Source organism: Trachinotus anak, unplaced genomic scaffold, assembly GCF_046630095.1.
Source record: "Trachinotus anak isolate AG129_WGS33_773 ecotype Australia unplaced genomic scaffold, CSIRO_AGI_Tana_v1 ptg000031l, whole genome shotgun sequence".
Lineage (NCBI taxonomy): Eukaryota > Metazoa > Chordata > Actinopteri > Carangiformes > Carangidae > Trachinotus > Trachinotus anak.
This window is the reverse complement of record NW_027273882.1, coordinates 3419624-3431552: the sequence shown is the minus strand read 5'-3', so window position 1 is coordinate 3431552 and position 11929 is coordinate 3419624. Positions and strand designations below refer to the sequence as shown.

Below are 11929 nucleotides of genomic sequence, written 5' to 3'. Positions count from 1 at the left end.
ATCTTCTACAACCTGCTCTGGTAATACAGTAAATAATTATGGTCATGCCAGTAAATCAGATATGAATTTGAGAGCTGAACTCTGCAGATGAAACAACTAAATGTGATTTAACTGAACTAGTATTGGGCTAATTAATGTAAGGAGGAAAGGAAATGGCAGGAAAGGTGAAAAGAGAGGTGATCCCAAGTGATCCCCACCCTGGCTACAAAGGACTCATATTCAAGGCATCTTAAAACACACATTGTCTGAATAGGCTAAAACACAATTGCCTCGCCTAGTTCCAAATGTTTGAATCGCTCAATGTGTCTCCAAATGTTTCTGGAAGTCAAACAGTATAATGACCTGAAACAAAATGATAATGAGTCAAAAAACTGTTGCCCTCTCACCAAAATTTTAAACACAGCAGGATCAAAAAAGTTGATTGAAAGTTGATTCTTGACCTTAGAAACATCAGCTGGCGAAACAATCTTCATTTGATTCATTCTTTCTCAACAGTATGTCGTATTGCTCGCTTCACGTGCCTAGAAAACAGTGGGGGTTTTTTTTTTTCGAGCTGTGACGTTTAGCCAATGCACATCAAGGGTTTATGGGAAATGGTGTTCATGAAACTACCATCCTTACCTAAATATACGAAGCCAGTTGCACAACATACTGTCAAAAAAAGGTTTTGTTCCAAGCCTGAATTTGTAGTTATTACTTACTTTAGCTGCTTCTCCTCCTTGAGCAATCAGGATATAAGGTGTTGACGAGTGAGCTTTAGAGGTGCTGATGACCTTTTAGGTCTTTATGCTGATGGTTTCATATTTACAGTATGAAATGGGTATTGATCTTCTCAACTAAATCTCAGCAAGAAAGCAAATGAGCTTATTCCCCCAGAACATCATACTGTCACTATCAGGGGTGGAAGAAGTGCTCAGATCTTTTACTTCAGTAAAAGTGGTAATATTACCATGTAGAAAGACTCTGCATTCAGTAAAAAAGTATTTGCATCAAAATACCATTTAAGGGTTAGGGTTAGTTAATGTAGCATACAGCATACTCACTGTCGCAGCTAAAAAGAAAGTGTAATTTCAAATACTTGTTGAGTAGTTTAATCTATAATATTCAATTCAATTCAATTCAATTTTATTTGTATAGCGCCAAATCATAATATACATTATCTCAAGGCACTTTACAGGGTAAGGTCAAGACCTTACTTTGTTACAGAGAAAAACCCAACAGTTCCCACAGCGAGCAAGCGCTTGGCGACAGGGGGGAGGAAAAACTCCCTTTTAACAGGAAGAAACCTCCAACAGAACCGGGCTCAGGGTGGGCGGCCGTCTGCCTCGACCGGTTGGGTTTAGGAGAAGATAGAAAGAGGGGGAGGGGGAGGAGAGGGGAGAGAAGAGAGAGAGAGAGAGAGAGAGACCAGGAACAGCTGTGTAGGTAATGGTGTTATCAATAATAATGATGACAGGTAACAGTGGTTAATAGTAAAGATGAGTAGTGGTGGATCTGGATCCTGCTGCTCCCGAGGCAGAGATACCTGCAGAATGAGGACAGAGAGAGGGGGAGAGAGAGAGAGAGAGAGAGAGGGAGAGAGAGGAGAAGCACAAACTACGGGAGAGAAAAGGAAACAAAGTTAATGGCATGAAGTCATCGAGAGAGAGAGAGGGAGAGAGACAGAAATAGAGAGAGAGCGCCCAGTGAATCATGGGAATCCCCCAGCAGTCTAGCTCTATAGCAGCATAACTAAGGGATGGGTCAGGACATACCCGAGCCAGCCCCAACTATAAGCTTTACTAAACAGGACAGTTTTAAGCCTGATCTTAAAGGTAGAGAGGGGGTCTGCCTCCCGAACACACACTGGGAGCTGGTTCAGCTCATAATCCATTATGATTTATTAATTGATTATATTTTGTATTCATAACTTGAATCTGCAAAGTAACTTGCTTTAAAATAAGTGTAGTGGAGTAAAAAGTACAATGTGTCCCTCTGAAATGTGCTGGAGTAGAAGTGTGAAGCAGCTCACTTAGTTACTCTGCACCACTGAGAATCATTGTTTAATTTTTAATAGAAATATATTTGATTTTTAAAAAAAAAATTGGGGGATAGTAAAGAAAACTGACCCCACAGCAAATGATTATTATAGCACATGAAACTTGTGTAAAATCGCCCCCCCCCCGCTCAGTGAGGTAGATTTGTAGTGACAGCAGCGGGTGCATTCTCCAGTCATTCCCCATAAAAGGTTCCGTGTGATCAAAGCCCCGCTGAGGCAGCGGAGGCGGGGAGGCGGCCCGCTATGTCGGCGTGTGTCGGTGTGTCTCCGGTGTCTCGCAGGGCTGAGGCGGTTTTGAAGCTTTAAAAACACAAAAAAAAAAAAAAAAAAAAATCTCTCTGTCTCTCTCCCTGCTATTTACATTTGAGCTCCGTTTTGCCTTGGCAGTAAAACATTGGTTTTCTATTCCCTCCGCCTGCAGCCCGAGTGACAGGCTCCACTGCATTAATCAGCTCCTCCCGCTCAGAGTCAAGGATTTCTTAAACTGGAAGAATTAAATCTTTAAATACATTTTAAACGCAAGTGTCTGACTGAAGTTATGTTAACAAGCCCCCCCCCCCAACCTGAGATTCCCCGGTGGGCGCTGAGGGGATTGTGCACACACCAAAGCAGAGGGGAGGCGATGTGTTGATATACATTTACAGCCCGCCATCAATTAGACAAACACTTAAGCAGGTGTAGAAGTTGTGCTTTTCTGCAATATGAACACACAAATATCAGGGAGACGCCGCTGCAGCCTGAACTTTAAAGTCATCTGCCAGTCACATTCCCAATTTTCCATATTCATGTGGTTTTAAATCACCGGGAAGCCCAAGCATCCCTCTTTACCTCCTCATTAACACCAGGCGCCTCGTCAGAGGCAGACAGTTTTATTCACCATCAATTAAGTGCAGAGGAATCCAAAGCCAGACTGCTGACACATCTTAGTGCAGGGCCGGGATGCAAATGCATTAAGAAAAAAAAAAAAAATTTTTTGGTAATGCAAATTTGTCAATCTGTTAAAGAGTAACCCCCCCCCCATCTCCAAATTCGCTGTTGTTGTTGTTGTCTGCGGCACAAAGCTTTCTATACATTGATCTTTTTCCTTGCAATAGTTTCAGTCCCTGCTGAATAAAACATGGCCCATCAACATTACTTGAAGTTGCTGTCCTACATCAAGGCCCTCTATCAGCACAATCATCACAGACATGGAGAGAAAATGCAATAAACTACTCACAAAAACCGAAAGTCGCAAAGAAGTGATGTTATATACACTGATAATTCAATCTCAGTCTGATTTCTGGAAATACTGATTACTGATATTTACAAGTGAATGCCCTGTGTAACTATCTTGATTGGTGTGAGGTAGAAACCTGGTTAACTGAGCTGTTTCTGCCAAATCCCTTGATTTATTTATGAGAAAATATTGAAGGCCAGTGACAGATTTCTTTATTTGAGTTTTGTAGTTTGAAGTGGGTGGGGCCCAGCTGGAAAGTAATGTCACCAGACAGTTGTGAGGTTGTCTGTGTTTCCAGGCCACTGTTAGTGATATAAAATTAAAACTTTCTCATTTATTATTTTATGCATCTGCAATCAGGTGGAATTTGAAATTGGACATTGCAATACTTATACTGTGGCTTGAACTGTACCTCATTGAAACAATACTTTGGAAAATTAATAAATGTTAATTTACATGTCTTGTTTTGTCTGACTAGCAGCCCAAACCCCCTCAAAATATTCACTTTACTTTACTTACTGGGCTTCTTGCTTTAAGGAATGATTTGCATGGTTTATAAACTAATAAAATACTTGTCACTGCACAAAAGATCACCTGATGCAGTAATCTAGAAATTGCAAACAAAGCTGATTTTTTTTCCATAAATTAGAAAAAGTATTGAAAGAACCCAAGTAATCTGGAATATTACAAGAAATCATGTTACACCAAGCACTCATCAAAAATACTGGCTTCAATTGTAAAGTCCAAGTAATCACTGTGCATAGTTATAAATAAGGAAATCAATGATGGCTGAATTCAGTTCTGCTGCTTCAGTTTTCGGGTCCTGGTACTGTGTGTGCTGGCTCACTGTCACACTGTCCTGACTTACTGGGACTCAGAATAGAACAGAGCTATAGTTAATGTTAGAAATAACACCTCTGCTTTTCCTACTTTCACAAGTCAAAATGTCTGCTGTGAAAGAAGAAGAAAGAAGAAGATAAAAAGAACAAAAAACCCAGAAACTAGCATCAGTGTGGTTATTATCACATCATTTAATTTCTGCAGTTTGTAAGAAAAAAAAAAAATATCACAACGTATATAAACATAAGCACCGGAGCTCCTCTGAGTGCTTAAACTTTGCTATGTTACATTCGACTCAGTGACAATGCTGTAATGATGCGCCTCAAAGTCCACAAAATCAAAGGCAAAAAATTCCTCGGCACCATTCTGCTATAATTTAACAGCCTCTAAGCAACGTTTAATTTACACAAGCCTCCTCACACACATTCACATACTGTATCAGACTCTTCTCTGATCAAGGCAAAGTGGTGCTAGTATGTACACTGCGTTGTCTGGATGTTAGTGTGTGTGTAGCCGCCGTGGTGACCCTGGAGATCGGGTTACAGATTGCACTGTAAGTGCTTTACTGAGGGTAGGCCTCTATCACCATGGCATGACCCTGGAAAACACAAGAATACAAGCTTGTTAGGAAAAAACATCAATCAAGTAGAAAGATTATTTGGGTTGTTCCCTAGAACTGTGTAGAAACATTAAAAAAATATTTAAGTCTACATTCACTTGAATATAAAGAACTCATGAAGTGAAGCTTGTGAAATTTGAATATGAAGAGCAAGTCAGACAGTGTCATTTTACTGTTGTATGAAGGGATCACCCATTGGTTTACCTGTCCTCCAGCAGCACAAGCCGCCACAAGTCCGTACTGTCCTCCCTCCTTCTGCAGCCGGTGTGCCACCGTGGTTACTAGCCTGCAGCCGGTGGCGCCGAACGGATGACCCAAAGACAGAGAGCCTCCCCACAGGTTGAACTTCTCCATGGGAGGAGTCCCCACCTACACAAGAGAGACATTTGGTCGTGGCTGATATTTACACAGAGGAGGAGTGGGCTATCACCAGACACTGACTACCACAGGTAAAGCTCAGGTATTTTTCATCTTAAAAAATTCAGGCAGGCTTTCATATGACTGCAGTTAAAATGAAAAAGCAAGCATAGAAAGGATAAGGTTCTGCACTGCATTGACCTAGAGTTCGCTAAAAACATTGATGTGAAACTATTGTGCATGTTTTGCTTTGCATTTTGCATTTTATTTTGAAGGTCCCATATTTTACACTTTAAGTTTAAAGTGTTGATATCCGTAAGAAGATATATTTGTGATTTAAGTAACAAAAAACATCTCAATGTAATTTTACATCTCCTCTCTCAGGCTTTTCTCTGGAGGTCTGGTAATGATGGGACAGTGAGCCAATCAGAAGAGAGCCTCTGAGCCTAATCAGATAAAAATATAGCAGAATTCAGGTAAACACTCGAAGAAACCAGATCCTGCAAGGTTGGATGTTATGGTGGGTCTTGGTAGGCGGGGCTTGAGGCAGGGTTGAGGGCTGTGACTGCATCATTGTGACATCACAAAGTTACAGAAGTCCTGACGGCTCATTTTAAGGCTCAGTTTCTGAATACAGGCTGTGTGCATTTCTCTGTGGACTGAGGCTTTGATACTTTCACAGTATTAATATAGAACCTAGACCTGCCTCATAATAAAAAATAAATGAAAATCTCACTTTATACAATATGGGACCTTTAAATTATTTTGTCAGTATTTAGTCACTGTACTTTTAAAACATTATCATGTATATAGAACAAAGCACAAACATCTAATTTCTAATTTATGTTCACTGATTGTGCTATATCAGGTGTAACATCACCTGATATAGCCAAACCAAAGTCTTACAATTTTTGGTTTACCCTACCACCAAATACAAATATAATTACACCAATACCAAATGCTAATATAAAATTGCCATTATCTTGGCCTGAATTAACAACTGTACAATTCTACTCTGAGAAACAACAGCTGATCAGCTGCTATCTTTACCTTTGATTTCCTTCCCATGTACGTCTGGGCGAACCAATCTGAGTCCATAGCCTTCAGATTTGCCATTATCTGGCCCTGGAAAAACATAGAAATATATATCCAGAGTGTTACCATAGATACCAGACTGAAAACATATTGATCTCTACTGATTCAATGTGCAAGCTATGAAGTAGACCAGTCAAATTTGACTCCAACATTGATGTCCATGAATAATACACACCACAATTGGATTCAGAAATTGAGAGATTCTAGTTCAATTATGTAAAAAATGTACCATCAATCTAAAACTTAAAATATCTTGGAGATCAGCAGGATATTAATTAGATCAACACACACACTCAATCACTTCTACACAAGTTCACACAGTTTTTTTTTTGTGATAACTTACTGCAAAGGCCTCGTGGAACTCAAAGACATCGATGTCACTCATGGACAAGCCGGCCCGTTCCAGGACTTTGGGTGTACCGTACGTTGGCCTGCAAGAGTCAAACAGAGCACAATGTGAAAGAGAAACTAGAGCAACTTTTTTTCACTCCTTATGATCAATGACAAGCCAAACTGCTGGAATTCAAAGAAGCAATGCACCTCAAAATGAATGTTTTGCAAATGTTTGTTAGGCTTTTAAATTAAATCTGTGAGTAATATCTGAACTTTAAAATAACATAAGTTAAAATCAGTGTGAGCTGGAACAAGACACTGAGGCTCACCCCAAAAGCAGCTGATCTTTGGGGTCCTGGGACACGTAGACAAAGTCTCTGCCAGGATGAAAACATAATATGATTAGCACATCATCTGAAATAGCATTACAGGGGAAATTGAGGCTGTCATAGCAAACAGAGAGGGTGCAGATACCTGAGGTAGGCTTTAGGCTTGTAACCCATAGCCAAAGCTTTCTCTTCAGACATGATAAGCACGGCAGAGGCACCGTCAGTCTGAGGACACACACACAAACAAACAAGCAGTTTACTTACAGTCAGGGCAGTTTGTGAGTGGTGACAGTGTTTCTGCTTGTGAGCAGAAATCCAGGGTATACATTACTTTCCACCTGTGGACCTAAATGGCTGCCAGAAAATGTTATTATAAAGCCCAAAAGAGTGCTTCAGAGAACTGTAAACTCAACGCCAAAGTTGCTGTCTGAACTGAAGAGACTCACCGTCCTCAGCCACATTTTAACAGTGTTTTGCTTCAGGTAAATTGCAGCTTTGTTTTTGTAGCTTGAAGTGTGTGTAGCTTTGTGTATTTCTTTTACACACAGAAACAGATGCTGATGTCTGCGCTGAAGGCGGTTTTGCAGGAGGAAGGAGGAATTAAGAACAGACAGACAGAGAGAGAGAGAGAGAGAGAGAGAGAGAGAGAGAGAGAGAGAGAGAGAGAGAGAGAGAGAGAGAGAGAGAGAGAGAGAGAGAGAGAGAGAGAGAGAGAGAGAGAGAGAGAGAGAGAGAGAGAGTGTTTACCAGGAAGGAGGAGTTGGCAGCGGTGACTGTGCCGTGAGGTTTAATGAAGGCGGCCTTTAGTTTGCCCATTTGCTCCATGGAGGATGGACGGATGCCGTTGTCCTTGGAAACAATATCACGACCTGCAAAGGACAAAAATTCACAGTCATCATGTAAACAATCAAAAAAAAAAATACCTCAAGATTGGCACAATCCTGGCATATAATGTCATGAATCTCAAAATCCATCAACTACAACACAGAAATTACTGTTTTCATCATCAATTAATCTACTAATTATTTTCTGGATTAATCAATAAATCATTTTGAAGCAGTGTTTACCTGGCACTTTAAAGGAGATGACATCCTGCAGCAGACCACCATCCTGGGCCTTTTTGGCAAGGCTGTGTGACCGCAGAGCGAACTCATCCTGCTCCAGTCTGGAGACGCCAAACGCAGCAGCCAGACGATCGGCACTGTGGCCCATGGTTTCAGCTGTGGAGAACTCAGCCACAGCGGGAAGCTAAACACACATAATAAAAGATTACAGGAGGAAACACTGGACTGTATGCCGAAGATAAAAGAGAAAGACTGGAATCAATTTTAACAAACTGAAAGAGTTGGAGATTTTAAGCGAATCTACCTCCGGGGAGAGGTGTGCCAGCCGGATGCTGCCAAGCAGACTGAGCCTCTGACCAAAGGTCTTTGCTTTGTTGAGTGACAGCATGGTCTTCCGCATCTTACGGCTGTGACGGATAGGAACATCAGACATGAACTCCACCCCGCCTGCGACAACAGCGTCACACTGGCCTGCAGCAATCAGACCAACGGCTGGAGGGAAGGAGGAAGGAGAATAAAGACACAGAGAAGTCAAACAGTATCACCCGGCCCAAAACATACAGAGCCTGTCGAATGGAAGAGGCCTGGTGTAGAGATTTGTTTCCCTGACATACCTGAGGTCATTGCCTGGTTGGAAGAGATGCAGGCCATGGTGACAGTGTGAGCTGGGATCTTGTCAGAGAAGCCTGCACCAAGTGCTGCCTGAAGTCATATGAAGAAGACACACAACAAAACAGCAGCTGTCTTTATCATTTCTCCTGGAAAAGTTAAACTGCTGGACGACTCCTTTAGTTAAGATTATGTCTCAGCATAAAGCTCCAGATAATGTAGCCATTTGTGGAGTGGAAGAGTGTGTGTGGGTGTGTACCTCTCTTGCCACATTGCTGGTTTTGACCTCCTGGATGACTGTTCCATAGATGATGTAGTCTACAGCGTCTTTGGGTAGGCCCGTCTTGTGCAGCAGACCCCTACAGAAACCCATATCACAGAAGCACTAAACAAAACAGCATCCTGAGTGTATTTATTACACGACAGGGGACAAAAGTAAATTCTCTTTTTCCACAAAGCACTCTGTCTAAACTGACGCATCTCGGACTCAAATGTTTTCACGCCAGGATATCAATAACCTCTAATTTTGTCATGCTCTTTGTCTGTGTACTTTATTCTGTGCACAGGACATCTACTGCACGTCTGTCCATCCTGAGAGAGAGATCCCTCCCCTGCTGCTCTTTTGAGGCTTCTTCCTTTACCAATTAAGGGCAATATAAATAAAACTTGATCTGACTTGATATCACATGTAAAGGTCACCCATAATTCATAGAACCATTATTACCCTGGGACATACATTTTTTACAGACCTTTGGTGGGGTCTAGAAGAGAGAATTACTGGACTTGTAGGTGTTAGGTTAGTCTTTAATGCTACTGATTCTTGGTGACCAGCATTAAAAAAAACTGTGGTGTCAATGGGTAGTTTATCGGAGCAACTACACACCCAGTCAGCAGATTTACCTCAATTTATTGTGTTGAAAAAACTGTTAATGATGGACTCGCTTGTTTTATGACATAATTAACAGAAGAAAAAAAAGACACAACATGGGGACACACTTACTGCAGAGCTGCTCTGGCCAGGTCATGGGGCATTAGATCAGCATATCTGTAAACACAAACACAGCAGAAAAGGTTTTATCCTCTAACCACTGAGATTCTCTACTCTCTCTCTAAAACTGACTACAGCTTTTCCTTGACTATTCTACGCTTATGAAGCCACAGGCTCCATCCAGACAACTTAGCTATAAGAAAAGAGCAGAGACGTACGTGGTCCCAGACATCAGGAAAGGGGTTCGAACTCCCTCCACCAGTACGATGTTCTTCACGCCAGGCCGAGCCAGTGTCTTCTTGCTCTTTGTCTGAACTGAAAGAAAGAAAAGACAATGAGAGACTGAGAAGACTGACAACTGTGACCTCACCTGAGGCCATTTAGGTTCCAGCTAGGGGAAAACGTGCAATCTCCACTAGACTATAACCTCGATGTTTATGTGAATGTAAACGTAGTCACTTGCACTTACCCTGAGCCTGAAGCTGGGCTGTCGTACTGAGAGAGCGTGCCCCTGAAACACAGAGAAAAATATTCCTCATCATCCTCAGTTTAAATGACTTCAAACCACAAACGGCTCAAATGACAATACACAGTACACACTATGTTTGTGCAGCCTGAATCTACACAGCAAATGTCTATATTTTACATTGGATCACCAATTAGTCTGACAATTTAAAAGGCTACACAAAAGTGACAGTGGCCAAAGATAATATACAGTATGTATTCATAACTCTTTTTCCTTTTGCTTTGACATATTTTGGAATCTGTTAAACTGTTATACAGATGGATGCAGGCAACTCACCAAAACGCACCGCCAAGGAAGGGCTGACTGAGCAGCTCCGCACTGAGTTCAGCAACATAGAAGCCATGATGTTCTATGTAGAAAGAGAGTGTGATCGTTATTGCAAAGTTCTCACCAGGTTTCACATGAAAAAGTTCATGGCCCTATTAGACTGCACTTGTTTAGCTAGATGTACCTAATAAACTGGCAACTGAGCGTACATGCCCTCACAAACCAGTGCAATGACCAGTTTTCCTGGTCCTTAATCATATATATCCATAATTTCATCAGAGAATGTGTCAAAATCAACAAGCCACCCAGCAGTATGTACACATATATCAACAATTATACTACAATAATACAATATATTTGACAATATCCTGAAATAGGATATTCCACCTACTGAGTACTTTTACTTTTGATATTTTAAGTATATTGTACTGCTAATACTTTTGTACCTTTACTTTTGAAAGCAGGAGTTTAACTTGTAATAGAATATTCGTGGTATTGAAACTTGTATTATTATTTAGTACTATTTTAAGTAAAGTACTTCTTCTAATGGGGACTATACGGTATGTCTTACCATTATTATAGTGATAATGCAGCCTGGAGACTGATATAACCAGACTACACTGCCTCTCAGTAGGTAAAAGGTCAGCTGTAGTAAGCACCTGTGACCTGGGTGCAATGAACCGTCAGTGCTTGACTGTTTATAATTAGCTAAATCCGACGTATGACTGTGCAGATCATGTGTGAAACATGATGGGTCATTTGCATTCAGCTTGAAACGCGTCCCTAATCTTTGCAGTGATTACTGGAATATATGAATGTTTTTTTTTTTCATTCTAATACAGATTTAATCTTAGAAAAAGACACAATATATATCAGACTTTTTCACTGTGTTTTACTATGTGGCATAACCTGACATATCATTTGTCGGTCACCCAGCCCAGCCCCCCCTACCCCAGCTCTGACCCTTCACCTAGATTCCTATTCTGCAGCATAACAGGGACAGAAATGCACAATCACGCTCATCAAACACGGTCGGACCAGTACACACATCGACTTAATATGTGGTTACTCAAAAATACGTTTCCTCTGCTAGAAAACGTTACTGAACAATCTAAAAAGCACAACAATGAATCTGGTAGCTCCACGCAAGCTAGTAAAGCTAACTGCTTGTTAGCAATAGTTTCCATTAAGTTGTGACCTATTTCGCTTTGCTCAGGATAAAGTGACGCATTTGGAGAAATGCCGCCATGTCTTTCCTCTTTCTAGTTTTCTTGAGAATCGTGATAGCGAAGTTGAAACTTACCTGTGCGTGTGTTATGTCTTTGCCGACACTGCCTCCCAGTCAAGCGATCAGCCACTTTAGCAGCGCTACCGGACTACAATACCCGCTAACCGCTACCAAGGACCCATTAATGCGTTGCTGACCGAGATAATGCCTGAAGAAAACAAACGGACAACCGAAAGATTAGCTACACACCTGCATGTATTTAAGAATAAATTTAATCAAAAATTATACACTGACGTCATAAAAATATTTGAGTTTTTTTTTAAAGAAAAAAATAAAAGATAACGATATGAAAACAATAAAATTTTAGGCTCCGACGCTATTTCAGCCTGTGGGGAGGTCCTTCTCCCGTTTGACAACAGA

General features: G+C 41.1%; 1 protein-coding gene across 1 annotated transcript; it reads right to left on the bottom strand.

Moving 5' to 3' along the window:
- Positions 1-4265: 4265 nt before the first annotated feature.
- Positions 4266-11701, bottom strand: hadhb (hydroxyacyl-CoA dehydrogenase trifunctional multienzyme complex subunit beta). Its single transcript, XM_071467647.1, has 16 exons — positions 11585-11701; positions 10291-10363; positions 9958-9999; positions 9707-9803; positions 9501-9545; positions 8760-8859; positions 8506-8593; positions 8196-8383; positions 7895-8075; positions 7575-7696; positions 6973-7052; positions 6828-6875; positions 6509-6596; positions 6121-6195; positions 4918-5082; positions 4266-4692 (listed from the first exon to the last, which is right to left on the bottom strand). Exons 2-16 carry the CDS (start codon positions 10355-10357, stop codon positions 4657-4659), a joined length of 1422 nt encoding a protein of 473 aa, XP_071323748.1. The 5' UTR covers positions 10358-10363; positions 11585-11701; the 3' UTR covers positions 4266-4656.
- Between the last annotated feature and the right edge of the window lie 228 nt (positions 11702-11929).

Bases quoted from the DNA above. Each gene is read 5' to 3' on its own strand.
- hadhb (XM_071467647.1), bottom strand. From the start codon at position 10,357: ATGGCTTCTATGTTGCTGAACTCAGTGCGGAGCTGCTCAGTCAGCCCT. The intron at 8,076-8,195 runs GTAGATTCGCTT...ATGTGTGTTTAG, and splicing joins TGGCACACCTCTCCCCGGAG to CTTCCCGCTGTGGCTGAGTT. The intron at 6,597-6,827 runs GTGAGCCTCAGT...TGACTCTTGCAG, and splicing joins AAAGATCAGCTGCTTTTGGG to GCCAACGTACGGTACACCCA.